Source organism: Sipha flava, unplaced genomic scaffold (assembly GCF_003268045.1).
Source record: "Sipha flava isolate LNK unplaced genomic scaffold, YSA_version1 66_pilon_pilon, whole genome shotgun sequence".
NCBI classification, from domain to species: Eukaryota; Metazoa; Arthropoda; class Insecta; order Hemiptera; family Aphididae; genus Sipha; species Sipha flava.
The window spans coordinates 1,016,731-1,034,075 of record NW_020273606.1 but is presented as its reverse complement, the minus strand read 5'-3'; the positions used below and the strand labels follow the sequence as shown (position 1 = coordinate 1,034,075).

The 17,345-nt window shown below is 36.8% G+C and overlaps 1 protein-coding gene across 4 annotated transcripts in view; it reads left to right on the top strand.

The window, feature by feature from the left end:
* Positions 1-17,345, top strand: part of LOC112691738 (scavenger receptor class B member 1-like) — an 89,516-nt gene that overhangs the window by 51,743 nt on the left and 20,428 nt on the right. For 2 of the 4 annotated variants that reach the window (XM_025566113.1, XM_025566115.1), the window contains exons 2-4: positions 5,783-5,874; positions 8,584-8,747; positions 15,634-15,778. In XM_025566113.1, coding sequence (XP_025421898.1) covers positions 5,783-5,874; positions 8,584-8,747; positions 15,634-15,778 — 401 coding nt within the window. Of the gene's footprint in view, positions 1-5,298; positions 5,711-5,782; positions 5,875-8,583; positions 8,748-15,633; positions 15,779-17,345 lie in introns of those variants that run through there. The other 2 variants (XM_025566114.1, XM_025566116.1) reach the window with 2 other exon arrangements.

Here is a 17,345-nt window from a genome sequence, read left to right as displayed (position 1 = left end):
CTGCTCCGTTGATGTCTTTCACTATTCGAGGGTCCGCGTGTTTGCATTTCATTCCGAAACGATGATTATACAATAATTGTGCTCGCGGCTCAGTACCGTCCAGGGTTTCTGCGCGAAAACGTGTACACGAACAAACGTTCGTCTTCGGCGTTGACACTTCCGCGCGCTTTGAAGATCGTCAAAAGATCTCGAGCACATTTGTTCCCTGCTCGCCGACATAATGAGACGCGTTAGACGCCTGTAGCGATACGAGATTTGACGGTTGAACGCTTAAACGAGTGCACTTAGGTTCACCGCGCGCAGCCAATTTTCAATGAACCCTATGTTCTCAACACGCGGACCGAAGTTTCGGATCGTCACCGAAATCGAAGTATTGATACGTTATTCAGCAACGTATTCAGCGTATTCAGCAACCGTTTCCGGTGCGGCTCCGTACCAGTTTTATTAATTATTAACACGTACACAACCGTAAGTAATGACTCCTGCAGAGGGTGTTGAGAAGTATAAAAAAAAAAAAAAAATGAAAAAATTATAATCCTTAAACGATCGTCGTCTGTGCGTGTACGTCATCAAAACAAATTAGTTTTCACCGAAGGCTACTACAGTACAATACCCATATCTTTTTAGGTTCGACAACGACTAATTATCTTTATGGGTCCTATATTATTCCGTAATACACATATATATATATATATATATATACAGAGCCCTATCCTGCGCAGCTACTACGCCACTCTCTTCGAATACCATATTATTTTGTTCGATCGATCATAATTAGCATGGGTTATGATGTGTACATGTGTATTATATTATTGGTTATTATGTATAATGCATGAGCGCGATGTGACACCGTATGGTTAGCAAATTGAAACAAAGAACTAACCGTTAAGTTCTTCCTCGTTGCATAGCAATATTATGAGCGGTTCGTGTGTACACATGTATTGGAAACGAATTGTTTTACAATTAGGACCGAGAGTAGTTGTGCGCAGAGGTCATCTGATGTTAATTTTTGGAAGCCGATAATCTGCCAGTAAAAATGCGTTAAGAACGCAGTGGTAGCGATGAACGCGATGGATGATAAACGTTTAAGCATATTATGTATAACTAGGGTTACGGATTTTGGTATTTCGGCACAACGTGTTTGAAACGGAGTTCAACACTTTAATTGTTAACGTCCGTTTTGTTTTTATCACGTAGAAATGTCAACAATTCCCTAACCTTCGTTGTGCGTGTTTATATTCGTGCTTTACGGTTTATCTGTATTAATATAATATGAAACCGTTCTACGAAATAAATAAAACGATGTCTTAGCAGATAAATAATTGTATTTTTTTTAAAAAAAAAAAAAAAAAAATGTTCAGCGTCTTCCATTTTTCCGATTGTTGGACCGTATGCACTTTAAATACCATTTATAGTGTTACACGAGTACGCTTCACGTAATGAATATATGTCAGTGGTCTTGACAAAATGTTTCCGGTAAATATGGAAAACTTTCAGGAATTGTTGCTTGATTTTTTCCATCCTTTTTCTCCGGTGCTCCGTCACACAGTTAACATGATATCGCCGATCAAATATTTTCACCGTATGTGCGCGTACTCTCCATCATTTCTCGTAGCGATATCGCGTTGCATCGTGTACGATACACGTTTGTAAATTGTGTTGTGGATCAAATTAATAGTTCGACAGCGAAATCGATGATGCTACGGAGTGTCGCGATACGCGTCATGCAGATACCGATGGTTAGACTGGCAAGTGCAGTGTTGGTAACATCACGCGGTACACGCGTGTAAGGCGGGCGTTGAGAAGCAGGACTCAGGCCTTAAGCCAGTGGCGTATTTAAGGGGGGCGAAAAGAGCAAATGCCCCAAGCGGAAAATTTTTGGGGGCAATAAAATATTCTAACTTTTATTATTAATGTGTTCATGATTTTTTTAATTTTCACACCTTTTTTCGGTATTCTTAAGTGTTTTAAAAAATATTGTTGAGCATCTAATAAGAAATTAAAAAAGTTATACTATACATAGTTATCTAAGTATTACTGAAATAGCAAAATAAGTATATTACATTCATAATTCGATAAGATACAATATTTTCGTTCAATGTTTATAATAAAGACTCGGGTACACAGAACGCGGTATTCGCTTTAGGGCACATATAAAAAGTTTACAAAAAGAGTAAAATTGAACCTATAAATGTCCAATGTATGTTAGTATTTATAAAAGAGAATAGTTTAGTTGAAGTATATCCTTATATTTATATTGCTCTAATGCTGCTACTATGTACACCTTCAAGTGTGAATGTACACCTTCAAGTAATTGTTCAACGGAAAAATCATTTTTTACATTAAAAAGGGTCAAAACTTATTTAAGATCAAAAACGGGAGAAAATCGTCTTAATTCATTAGCAACCCTCAACATCGAAGCCGATTTAACAAAAACTATTAATTTTAATGATATTATTGAAACTTTTGCTTCTCAAAAGTTAAGAAAAAAATTATAAGTTATCGATTATTTTATCGCAGTTAACAAGCTGTTTCCCGACGAAATTATTAGTACACGAGTTGTATCCCGACGAAAAAAAAAACGATACACGAGTTATGTCCCGACAAAAATTTATATTTTAATATGTTTTACTATTTGTATACTTTATTATCGTGCAAAGGTTAAGGTGTACATATGTCACGTATTATTGTAGATTTTTAAATAGTAATTTACTTTGCAATCGCCAATGTGTGGTCATCAATAGAAATTAAAGGCTGTTGCATCCATTTTGATCAAAGTTGGTGGCGAAAAATTCAAGAAATCGGCTTATCAGCAAAATATAAGGATTAATCTTTGGAAATAAGCAAATTTTTAAAGTACATTTTTGGTTTACCATTTCTTGATCCAGATGAAATAGAAAATGCATTTGTGTTTAATTTGATGTCATGTAATGTTTCAAATAATTCCGAAGTTATTAAATTTGCAACTTACTTAATGGATAACTATGTCATGGATTATGACGTAATTTATTCTTGTGAAAAATCTTATCTACGTATTATATGTGTAATATTGTAATTGGAAAATGTATTACTTTGTGTATACAACTATTGTAGATGTTCCTGTACATTTTATTTTTTGGGACATAATTCGTGTAACCCAAAAAAATCCATCGGATACAACTCCGTATTTGGGACGCAACTCGTTTGCGACCTATTTCATTATGTAGGTATAATTAGTAATAAATATAATATATTTAATCTAATAAAAAACAATGTATTGTTAATCACTGTGCATATAATAAGTGTTGATCCTGTTTTCTATATTTAACCTATATATACATTTTTTTTTATGAAAGGAATATTCAGTTAGAATAAAAAAGATAAGGTTAACGTTAGGATATGTATTACTATAAAATTATCTAATACAATATCGCAAAACAACTGATTTATAATTTAATTATAAAAATTATTTTTTTAATGCTTAACTTTGAATTTATTTATATATATATATATATATTTTTTTTTTTGGTGATGGGAAGGATGGAAAAATTATTTTGCCCCGGGGCGCGTTTATATTAAATGCGCCAATGCCTCAAGCCCAGTTTCTTGCCATACTTGTATATAATCGGTCTACAGGTAGAACGTACGAATATGGTCGAATCACACGATCAAAATTACAAACTAGACCTAAGTTCAGAATCGTTCGGTTGCGCTAAGTTTTCGTGCGAACGAACGAAATCGTGCTCGACAGAACGTGTCGATAACGAGACCGGTACGTGCGTGCTTATTGTTTTATTTTTACTTCCCGAGCGATTTGTTAGATAAAAAAATGTGAAACGTCGTAACGTGGGAGACGACGGTGCGAGAACGCGAGACGGGGGTTTGGAGCACACGCGTTTCGCCGGTTGAACCAGAGCATATTTTAACATACTAAATAGATAATCGTGATAATCGAATGTTACCGGTGGTGGGTGATCGTGCCACCAACCAACACATTCTACGTAGTGACAGGAGTTGATTTTCTCTGCACGTTCCCCTGCAGAAGAACACCACATCTACGAACCACGATGGTGGACTGAAGTGTCACCCGGTAAAAATATTTTCTGGGTTGAACGTATCGGATAAAGAGACACCGCGTTTCGGATTCGTCGGGCGGTTTCGACGGGTATGTGTGACGAAAACAACGTCCGACACGTGTCTCCGCGGTGACCGCGTTCCGGTAGGGGTCCGCGGGCATAACTCGTAACGAACGATGCGAAAACATGCGACACGTGCGTGCCGCGTATTCGCGGACCGATATCAACACGTCTAAGGTGCTTTCGCACTGCGCTAGGACAGTAACTCGAGTTAAAAAATGGAAAAATCGCAATACGTACGCAAACGCAATACAAACATTACAGCCCGGTTTTGTGTCGCTTGATTGTTTCGAAATCGGGTACCGACGAATTCGTCATGAACGGCCAACGTTCGCCGACAGAGTTGTTTATCTAGTGGAATTCGTACGATACGGTCCGGCTGTACGCAGAGTTCTCTACATAAAACGGTTGAAAAAAAAAAAAAAATCAGTTTTTAGAGATTTATCTCCTAGCATAGCTTAGCGATTTCGTGTCTATCTCGAGGAGTAACAGGAGGGAAATTTTTTTGGCGTTTCATCATAATGTATAATAACTGCACGTTGATGTTTGCAAAATTTACCATACCGCCCCGAATACTAATAATTGGATTATGCCCATCACTAGTATCTATAATATTTCTGTTATTAATAACCGTTGCGATAACAGCTGATACTAATGCAATGTTATGATGATCGATTAACCGATAATAGCGCGCTGTTCGAAATGAGCCGATCAGAAACGACCGGTCGTGCAGCAACGTATGGTACGTTAATACGTGGCCCGGCTGGACACTGTCTTCGCACCGCTGGTCCGGGCAAGGTTTTTTTTTTGAACTTTCCCGAACGGTATTCACGGTTTAACGAACGACACGACGATGTCGGTCGGTCGGTCGCAATGATGTTGTGAATCAAACGTAAAACACCTGATCGAACGACGACGGAGACGGCACGCGCGCCACGTACTCGACACCGTTCGGATTTCACAGCACGGGGACCGTTGTTGTGCGCGTCACGACGCCGACCGTTGACGTCGAACGGTGTACAAATGTATTCGACGCGCGATCCGGCTAGAGGAAAGGCGGCGGGATAAGCGTTGGGCACGCGCGTGGATTTCGCGCGAAATCACCGCGAACGATCGCACGCGGTTCGACGGGTTCTAACCGCGTGACGTGCGCCGAACGTGCCGGCACGTACCGGTGTTTACGATTACGCGTCTCGTTTTCAGTTCAGTGCCGGTACGTGCGCGCGTCCATTGTGTCTGTTTGGTGATCGCGACCGTCGGGTCCACGGAAATCGCTTCGATCCGACCGGGATCGCCGGCCGTCGGCGAACGCACCGCCGCGGACCCGAGACCGTTTGCGTTTTCCGACGAGAACGTTTCTGCCCCCCTTTTTTTTTTTTTTTTTTTTTCACCCTCTCCGTTCCCGCCGCGAATCCGATCCGAAATCGTCCGGGGAACGATGCACGTTGCGCGTTCGGTTCGAAAACGGTACGCGGTCACGTTGCCGGCCGTTGGTCAGGGCCCGGCGCCGGCGGCCGAAGGAAGACGCTGAAACGGAACGGCTTTGCGAACGTCTCGCGGGGAACGATGTACGCTCCGAGACATGTCGCGCGTCGGTATTGTGCGCACAAACGTTTCGCGCGCGCGAGTTGACGATTGATTTTTTAACCTTGTTGTTGTTGTTTCAGGACACGCTAGGTACGGTCTATGCGGTTTCGGTCTGCTCATCGTGTCGCTCGCGTTGCTCTACTTCGACCCGGTGGAGATCATCAAATCAACGGTACGTATGGATCGCACGTAAATCACAGTTATCACGTGATGCCGTTTACTAGCGTCGATGCACGTCACTCGTATTCGACGCGTAATTTAAACTTTGTTTTTAACAGTTCTTCTCGGGCACGTTGATTATATTTCGAAACCGTACAATTACCGGTGGTGCGTTATGTCGCGATTCATTTTCGGTAGGAAAAAACTGCGATGCACGGCGGGGGGGGGGTTGTTCGGGTGAAACGCGGCAAAGGGTCACAGGAATAGGAGATATTGTTCTAACAAATTCGAAATCAATACCTACCCCAATGGTACGCTGAGCGAAGGGATCAGGTTTTTGTGTATCGCGACGACTCGTAACGTATTACTCCAGTATCGACAACACTAATTATAATAATAACGTAATCCGGTCGGTCGAACGCTTTTACGTGAATAATACAATTATTAGTATAACCTTCGCATTCCGATTTAGCTAATTCAAAAATAGCGGTCACGACCGTTAACACAATATTTGTACGTGTAGCCCTCTACGGTTAGCAGTTTTAAACGACAAAACAATTAGAATATCGAGTGCAACTGAATAGATATCCGGGTAATTCGGTAAATTTCGTCGAACCATCCGATTTTGTAAACATTTAACGGTACTTGTAAAACTGTTCGCGATTTGACGGATATCGTTTTACACGAATATTAAAATCGTACAACAACTATTTACACCGTCCACACGTTTAATTAAAATTATTTATTACGTTACAGTTTTGGAATATTTCGCAGTACTGTTCGCAAACCGACATTGGTCGCGTATCGTATTGTATTGATCATTATTTATGCCCATGAACGCAACTCGGTGTACATTTAAACACGAACTCGCGGATATTCAATAATATTACGCGTTACCATTTAAAGGACAATGTTAATTGAGTAATTAATTGATCGCGCCATATCCGTTTCTGCGATCGAGCTTCAGGATATAATCATGAAAACGGTTTCGCATTATTATAATGTTGTTTTTTTTTTTATACATATAGCTCAAGGAGCAATTCGTGCGATTTAATAAGTATCGATCTATTTCTACTGGGTTAGGTATCTGATACCGCTAATACTACTGGTGCTAAAACGAATTTTGTAACTTTTTATGCTAATTGCCGACCGATTTGCGAATGGTAATTTTTCACCGGATTTATTACTATTATTGTTCTTGAAATTATTTTCCTCGCCATTAATTACAGAACGTTCTCAATCGCCTTGGTTTTGAAGTTTAAGTGATCTTAAAGGTCCGAGCGTCTTTCACTCGCGGACGGTATGGCCATTAAACAATCAGCGATTAAAATCGTTTTTGCTCCGCAGATATTAGCCATCATGTGTGTGGCTTAAAAATCGGATATGCGAAACTATATTTAATTGCACAATATTTTAGCACAAGTTGATTTTTATTGACTCACTTACATTGCGGTGCGTTGCCCAACGCGATGTATTTGATTTAAAAAACGGTTTGATTAATGCGCAATAAATATTAAGTATTCGTTTTAAAATCATAAAATATTAAATTGATTTATCGCGGGAAATAATTACATTATCATGTGCGCTAAGACCTGCGGTCGATCGGACACCACAGTACAAGGTTTTAATATCGCTTGCCGGTGTGCCTACTCTACTAATGCATAGTTGTTTGAAAACGAAATAATTGAAACGTTATACGTCTTACAAGACCCGTAATAAATTTTGAATAGACACGTACGCGCAGCCTTAAATTTGTATGAATAATTAAATAAATAAATAATTTGTGTTGTACGATAATTGCTAGACTCCACTACGATAAATTAATATTTCGTGTACGTAATAATATCAACGTGATTTATTATAAGCACTCGAACTAAATGTGTTCAATATCAACACGATCTGATGTATTAATTACACGTACTGACACCGGCGTGTTTTAATGCTGTTTTGACGATTTATATCATCGCAAATATAATTGTTTTTTTTTTTTCTGATCAGGAAACAACAAATTTTTCCGCTTCGTAATGTTATTCGGTACATGAACGTCTTTTTTTTTTTTTTTTTCCGGAAATTTATACCGTTTAAACGTATCGTATATGCCCGACTCGTTTTTCCGTCGTTCATCATTTAAAATTCGTATCTCGCAACGATTTGGTACGACAGCCAATTGTTATTTGTCTGCAAAACAATATTTAAACATAACAATAGAATGTGCTTATGTTTTGAATTTCGGTCCGTCGGTTTTAACGAATTCGTCATGCGTTGCAGAAAAATGAATTTACAATATTAGCGGTGAAATAAAATTGTTTTCCATATCGTAATCGCAACATTAAGCACGTGATCAGTAGCCATCTGTACACCTGTAAATCTATGAATACACGATAAACGCGACTGATTACACGTTTGGCTACTACGAATAGTTATTAATTTATATTTGACAAAAATCATTGTTTTCAAACGACTATCGAACATTTGATGTAGGTATTAATTCGCAAAAAAAAAAAACGTTGGGTTTAAAGTATGATAATCGTTCTTGTAACTCCTTCATACCACGAATAAGGGGGGGGGGGCATCGTTTGTAGCTCAACGAACAATTGCGGCTACGCAACACGTTTGAAAATATCATCACCACCTAAACATGAATATTTATTATTTTTTTTTTTTTTGTTTTAAAATCTAAATCGAATACAACTGGTAAAATTAATTGATTTTGATTTTATAGGAATTGAAATTTGTTGACAAATCGTATGCGTATCAACTATGGCAAAAACCTCCAGTCAAGGTATACGTCAGCGTGTACATATTCAACGTGACCAACGCAGATAGGTTCCTCGAGGGCGAAGATGAAAAATTGAACGTTCAAGAGATAGGACCATATGTTTATTGGTAAGCATGAAATTGTAAATAGTATTGTTAACACAGTGGTTTTCAAATAAACGCGACTGGACGAACGTTTTACCACATCGAACATTCCATCATATTATTTTCGACGAAGAAATAAAACATACTGGTCTCGGGTTTCGTATACATTAAAATAAGTAGGCCTGGGATTTCGATGTATTATGCATTGTTTTTTGCAAACATCAAAGTACTGTCACATATTCGTTTCGTGTACTTTTGCGTGATAATAGAAAAGTGTATTTGGTATTTTTTTTCGTATTTCAGAGCACTTTTTTTTTTTTTGGGATATATTTTTAACGTTATCGTTCACAAAATCTAAACTTGAAATTTCAATTATTGACTTTTACACATTTACCTTCATTTTATATAAATACAACGAATTATTAAGTTTGACACGCATATATTCTGATATCTAATGACAGAAATATTAAATATTAATCAAGTATTTAAAATGTCATTCACACAAAATCAAAAAACACCATTAGTGCATTTAATTAAATTCAATACTAAGAACGGTTGAAAAAATTGATTATAAAAAAAATCCCATTTAAATATGAAATAAAAAATGATTTTGTCTACTCTTTATTCTGACCTCAGTCTAAAAAACAGTATTTTATCTATACCTACCGGAATGTAAAAAAAAGAACTATTTCAGTTAGTTTATTGCTTCTTTGAAGTATATACAAATAGTAATTGAATTATTGGATATTATTATTTATTTTAGAAAATCGAAAGAAAAAAAACGTGGATGCACATAAATATTTGTTTACTGATATGGTAGAGAAACTAAAATTCTACGGAGTATGCGAATCGTAACCGCATATGAATTATTTGCATTTCGTCAATATATATATATATATATATATTTCACCAGCAATCTCGAAGTAAAACACTTGTACTCTCCGCCATCCGTAGCGCGGGAACGGTTTTAAACGTTTCACCGTGGCCCCGGCCCGGGTACAAAAACGGTCCCCGTGACGCGGTCCGTACCTTTTCGGTTTTCGCTTGAACCTCTAAATCAGGCATGTCAAATTCGCGGCTACCAATATCAATCGACAAAATAAAAAATGAACGGTAAAAAAATTATAAAATATTAATGACAAGTCGCCACTATCTTAAACCCTTGGAAATTGTCGTATTCGGTATACGTTATTATGTCTTATATTCCGATTAATCGAGTAAGTTTTATCGATGGTTTTATACGTACGCATATTTAATAATAATAGAAAAATTTGTATTCGTTACATTTTTACGAGCGGCCCCGCGTGATAAACTATTTAATATAAATGACCCACTTGATGCTTTGAGTTTGACATGCCTGCTCTAAATGTTTGACATGGCCGACGGTTTCCCGGCTAGGCAAACATCACGTTTTCCGAAAACAACCGAATTTCGTGTTAACCGCGCGACAGAGCCAAAGTTTCGAACACGTGAACGCCGTGTACGCGCCGAACCCGATTTATTAGATCAAACCCGAAACCAACGACGTCTCGCGAATCATGTCCTTTGCGCGTTGTTTGTACAAGGCGTTGATTTTGTTGCGTGCGGAGTGACTGCCAGCTTCGTTATATAATGTGCTGTTATTTAAATCGGCAGTCGTCGAAACGTTTCGATCGCGGACCCTTCGAGACGCTGATATCCGTACACCCGAACCCACGGCACTCCGTTTGAACCAGAGTTGAAACGTCAAATTCAAACCACTGTTTTCGTGAAAAATCGTTACGCTCCGACGAACATTTATGTTTTTCAACACGTTTCATTCGTTGCGATTCGTACGCTTCGTGATTGCAAGATTGATCGATCGAATCGTTAAACAAAATATATACTGTTTAAGGTACGGTTTCCTAGACGCGACCTGTCGCCGCGACTTGTCGTCGCGGTCGATGTCCGCGACTGGTCGTCGCGACCTATTTCGTATAGAGTGGTTTCCAAGACCGCGACGTGTCGCAGCGGCCGAACTTCTTTTCAAGCGTTCGTAGTTAACATACGTTTTTAGTTTATTTTCAAACTTGTTCGAGTACGCACATCTTTTTCATTTAATTTTACAACGAATAGTTATATTTTTAATAATAATAACATTCTTCTAACGCTTTTATTAGAAGAAGAAGACCAAATTATAGGTGCTACTTCATTGCCAAAAAATAGAGAACCTATACATGAAATATTTGAACATCGGGACAGTGAAGGATTTTATGAAATTCTTATCAATATTGAAAAGAACCGGATTCTTTTGTACCCCTTGAATAAGAATTTCGTCGTCGGACGAAGAAAAAACCAAAGTAGACGCCATTATGCTGAAAATTCACTACGATCGCTGTGAATGTCGCGCAGTACTGCTCCCGGAGCAGTAGTGTCGTCGGTCGTCGCGACCCAAAGTTCGGTCGTCGTGGTTTGTCGCTCGTTGCGAACCGGTTAGGTTAGGGTATATGATTTTCGTGTAAGCAGTTACTAACGACATGTCGCGGCGACAGGCCGTGTCTAGGAAACCGTACCTTTAGCAGGCACGCTTACAAGGGGGGCTATGGAGTCTGAAGTCGTACCATTCCCTTAGATATTAGTTAGAACCGTATCGGACGCAGATAATAAAAATATTTAATAAAATTAAACGTAAAATAAACCGTACAAATCGACATGCGCAACGAATTAAGACAATAACTCACTTTACTAGCCCTTCCTCCTTTTTTTCGTATCTAGATCCACATCCGCTGTTTAACGAATCAATAAGTTTTAATATGAACAACATGCATCTTGTTTTTTTTTTTTTGATTTTCCAGTATTTCAACTTTGGCAGCCTATGTTTTAAATAACCATAATATTAATCTACACAAAAATATATACAACCGATAGTAATTATTTCTCGTATTGGATTTGAATCGACGATGTATCCACGGAGTTCTTATGGATCGGTCCAAACGCTGCTCCGTGGAATGCAGTTAAAAAACTAATGGGGATTTACATTGATGATATGTATATATTATATCATATGATCATATTATTGGCGGAGGGATAATTTTGTACTCGAAAAACCTTCTCCACTTAGATCCACCAACGATGAGGTACATTCCAACATTATATACGTGATACGTAATTTGGCCGAAATGGTTTTAAAATCCCTTCTCCTTTTAACCGTACTTCAGTATGCGGTGCATTTTTAAACTAGTTAACCAAAAGACACAATTTCGTCCAGTGAAATTATTTCGTCGTATAATTGAGAGTATTTTTTTTTTTTTTTTTAATGGGAGAAACACAATTAATTGTGAAAAGCAGATTTTTTTTTTTCATTATATTAATAAAAAATAAAATAAGTTATATGCAATTGATACGTTTGTATTTAATTCAGTACTTATATTGTCATATTATAGATGATTTTTACTATTTCTGCCAATCATTAAGATTTATTTTTAATAATTTTGCGAAGCGAACGTAACATACTACCATTATACTATTATACATTGACTATTTCGATAAAAAAAAAAAATCGTTTGTCGTCCAACAGAAATTCCTTAACAATTGTACTGTCAGTATGTTTACACGACGAGTAGGCGAACAGTACAATAATATGTTTTATTGTGTACGTGTTTACGGTACATTGCGTATACGTGACTTTAGTAAATCGATTATCAGACGACGTACTTTGTACTAATTTGAAACAAAAGACTAACTTATAACGACTTCGATAATTACCAAATGGCCTCCTTATAATTAGTGTAAATTATTAGAATTAATTAAGTCAGTATCTTTGTTGGACAGTAGACGACGCACTTTACCAGTGCACATTATGTCTGCCCGGAACACACTATTATGCCGTTGTAAATCCTCAGCTGATATCGAACTCGGAATTAAACGATTTTAAATAATCACTAATTTCACTAGAGCTACTTGGTTTCGGGTTGTTTACTGTCCGATTTAAAATATTTACGCTAATATTATATAAATAACCTAAAGGCACACAATTAAATTCTAAATAAAAGTTTATGATAACAAAACTATAAGAGTTGTATTATTTGTAAGATTGTGGGGATTTTCGTAGTAACATCACATTATTTTTAATTTTTTCTTTTTACGAGCTGTGAATGATTTTTAAAAAAAAAAAAAATTATAGCCGGAATATTATATTATAATTTAAATTTTACTAATATCCTGACGGATAATTTAACCCGTTGTTTTAATATACTTATCGATAGTTTGCTTACTTACTCGAGCACTTGGACATCTGTATTCACGACTGCTATATATTCATGACGAGCACTCGGGAAACGAGTCAACCTTGAGACACTTAATTTATACTTGAAAATATTTGCATTAAACATTATCTGATCAATTTTAATTTCGACCAGTAAATACAATTTTTCGATTATGGTTATTTGCGTTGATGTAAATTAATGTATAGTATGAATAATAAAAATTCTCTAATAACCTACTGTTACGTTTAGATCTGTAATACTAGGCAGACATAAACTATAGTAGATAAACTGGTAGACACATATAGTCACGACGGCATAATAATGTTGTAAGATGACGTCCGCGTATCAGATACTGCAAACAAGCTGATTTATTGTTGGGTAACAAAGTTAAGGTCAGTGATTATTTTCAGTCGATTCACGTAGCCTGATTTTGACGAGAACACTTCGAGTTTTTTTTCTTTGTAGACAAAATCGATAGATCAGCTTGCGTTTATAATAATTGATCAATAACAAACACCGGCAAATGTAATTCAAGTCACAATCCTACACTAGATTATAATGGAATTACATATAAACAACATATTACTATGTTATCAGTAAACCCGAAACGGTAGGAAGAAAATACACATTTCCAATGGATTCGTTTCAGGACATTATGGTATTTATTGTATACATTCCGACTACAAACGTACTAATAAACGGAACACCCGAGAGTAACTAACCCGAGAGTGACTTAACTTGTAGTTACGTAAAACGGTCAGGTGAATTTGAATATGATTACCATTATTTATCATCAAGAAATCTATACAAAGATGTAGGTAGTATTCGATAGTAGATATTTATAAAAATTATTGTGTATATCTGTATACATGTATCAAAAATATTAAACAAATCTGTGATAAAAAAAAAAAAAAAAAAAAGCCCAAGAGAAAGTGGAGCTATCGTTATGACACTCCTACCCTTAAATCCATCCCTGGATATTGGCATCTACCAAACCACTACGACTCGCAGGATTTGTTTTCGTGCGGTAACGCGACAGGTATTGGGTTAGGTTAGATTGTTCGGATCATTCACATTCCGAAGCCCAGATATTGTCTGAAGGGCAGCGAGCCATACGTTTCTCGCACAACATTTAAAGTGCTTGAAAGCTATTTTTTCCTGGTATTAGTGAATAATTCATGTCCGAAAGCTGCTCTCAAAATATTATCCCCGATTCGAAAATATATTTGTGTATTATTCAGAAAAAATGTACTTGATCGAACATTTCGACAGTCAACTTCGATATCGGCATCCATTTCCGCGATATCATGTAGTCAGTGTTGTTGCGGCCACGAACGATGTCATTAATTACCAACGGTGTGTGTTACCGTTAGGTTTATGAATATCAACCGCGTTCCGAGTGTTCCGTATGTTCGAGGCGCAGTCGATTCGATAATTTTCGCGTCTGCCGATCGGTTTTCTTGCGGAAAGAGTTCCCCGACCGTTCTGCAACGCGAGCTTTCGGGCGCGGAAAAAATACAGAAATTTGAAGAATCTATCACGATCTTAATATTAAATACATAAAGCGCACGTACGTTCAGCTGTAGGCAAGTACTCTTCCACAACGGTCCTTTGATTGAAAATAGAAAAATAAAAAATAAACGAAATAACATAGTAACTCGGTGAGCGCACGGATACGATGATGGAACAAGCGTGTAATGGATTTTAATTTCGTAGTATCAAATTCCGACTACTTATGAGCGTTTTCAATGCGTTGTACGTACACATCAGTGCCGTACCGAGTCATTTTCTATCCTGAAGCGGAACTGAAGCAATGCCCCCCCTTAAGTTGTAGGGTTGTCACACTCACAGATTTTAATATGCGTAATACGATTCGGAAAAATCTGAAAAGTTGTAATTAGGTTTTTGGCAAAACAAAAAATAACATTTCTCAAAATAAATAAATATTTTAATATTTATGTGCCCCCCAGCTTCAGGCGCCCAAGGCAAGTGTCTCGATCGCCTCATCCTAGTTACGGCTCTGATACACCTGGTGCACGTTGTGCGACACGGGAAGGTGTACCTAGCGCGTGGTAGTACTTTCAGACGGTAAAAGGACGTAACGAAAAAACTTAAAATAGTTGAATCGGTAAATAATATTGTACGAGCGCGCAATCGTAAAATAATACAGTTGGGCAACGTTGTACGGGTTTTCGTTAAAACTATTTCTGGCTCAAATGGACTATAAAAAAAGATGCGATGGGCGCGAGTGGGCTGCTCCGCTGGTACTACTACTGAACCGTGTACACCGGACGATGAATTTTTAATCCGAAACCGGTCGTACATTGCAATCACAATATCGCTGCGGGCCAAACATTTACCAATTTATTTATTTAGGTATGCGCGCGTAAACTGTTTATTCATATATTAATTTACGAGCGTAAACCGTTTACTATTTATAATTTTATTATTTATCATTATCGTTGCGTTCCGCGGATGCTTCACGTGCATAATATACGACGCGTACACAAACATGCCCGGAACTAGCCCGGAGTGTAACTATCAGTTTTTCAACTAGTCGTTTATTTACGGTAATCAGACGTAGGTACTGAAAACCGTGAGTTACAAATTTATGTGTGTCTCAATTAATGTCTCAATTTTGCGGTGTCCAACTGATGTAACGTTTTTTTTTTATTTTTTTTTTACAGGGAGGAATTGGAGAACACGAATTGCACGTTCAACAGCAATGACACGATAACGTACATTCCGAGAAGGAAACTTCACTTCGAACTCTCGTCGTCCGTCGGAGATCCCGAAACGGACCGAATCATCATCCCCAATATCCCCTTGCTGGTAAATAATTATTATTTCGGACTAGCCTGCGCGGTGCAAAACTATGTCGAAAACATTCGGAGCGCAACGTACGCAGGCGGTTTTCAAGAATACGATAAATTTCATCTTTTCCGAAGATGTAATTATTATAAGTGCTCGACTGACCGCAATGGCAACGATTCGATACAACACGAGATTATACGAAACGTTCAACACTTCCTGAACTTTCCGTTGTGGTTGGATACTTTTGTGTTAGAAAAAAAAATTATAATCAATTAATATCATTACGGTTTTTAAAACTTGCGCAGGACTAATTAACGGTGCTCGGACAAATTAATATTTAATACATTTAATAACTTCATTTGATTATAGTTCGTTATAAAACAATGCTGTCTGCCTTGCATCGTTTTCATAACTGAAATTTAACAGGCAAAAACTTATGCGAAACTTTTTTTTTTTTTTAGAACAACTTAAATAGAGTAATATTTTTTGATTGAAAATTTTGCATAAGTTTGCGTAGAAAATATGAAATCTAATGGGCGCGTTTGTTTTTATGGTTATTATTATTACTATAAATACTTTTTAGTTTTAAATATTTTTCATTTTGATTATTTTTTAAAACTTTTAACAAAAACGTAGAATGCACAGAATCAAATAAACCGTTCTTTACGGATGGTTCGTATATAATCTTACGTGTACGTGTCGTTTGTTTAATGTGATAGTACAACACATTCAGGTGTGATGTGAAGAGTGTACTTATGTGTATTCAGTTGTTGTATCTGATTTAATTTGGTTTATTAAAATACAATCTGCACTAAAACTATTGATTTCTTTCGTCAATGCTGTGTCATCGGTATAACAATCGTGAACATTATTCGACTCTATAAATAGAAAAATACATCTATTCAAAACAATTGACTTCAATTTCGATTGTTTTCAAATTTTAGTGGCCCATTGAAAAGCAAAAAATATTACTTGTAAAATGTTTTGCATTTAAATATCATATTCATGGTTTTTAGAATAACACATGTTCCTCTTGAACTGATTTGCGTAGAATATGTTATCATTCCTTTATTTTTCAATTCAATCATTTTTTTTTTTTAATTAACAAGCCACGTAATTTCGTTTTATTCAACCACCTACTAATTGTCTATTTTATTTTATTCTAAGTAATTAATTATTTTATTTTCAATTATTTTCAAGTAATATCTGATCCTAAAACCGACACATTTTAGATATTTCCGCGAAATTTAATCTTCGAAATCAATCGAGCAGCGAACCATTTCCAAACGAGTATAGATAAGCTGAAAACCATTGTTATGATACTTTTTTTAGTAACTTTTTTTTTATTTTAATTACGATTAATTGGAATACGTCATAATCTCATATATAGAAAACGCAAAACTATTACATTTTAAAACGGATTTTATACTTGCCAACTTGCTTGAGTTTCATTTTAAACATAATAAAATCGGTTTTAATAGATTAGATGATCGTGAGACAGCACAAATATATGTTTACATTATAATAACAATTATTATAGTCCGAAAGAATTTACATACAAGTTACTGATCGATTAATTATTACG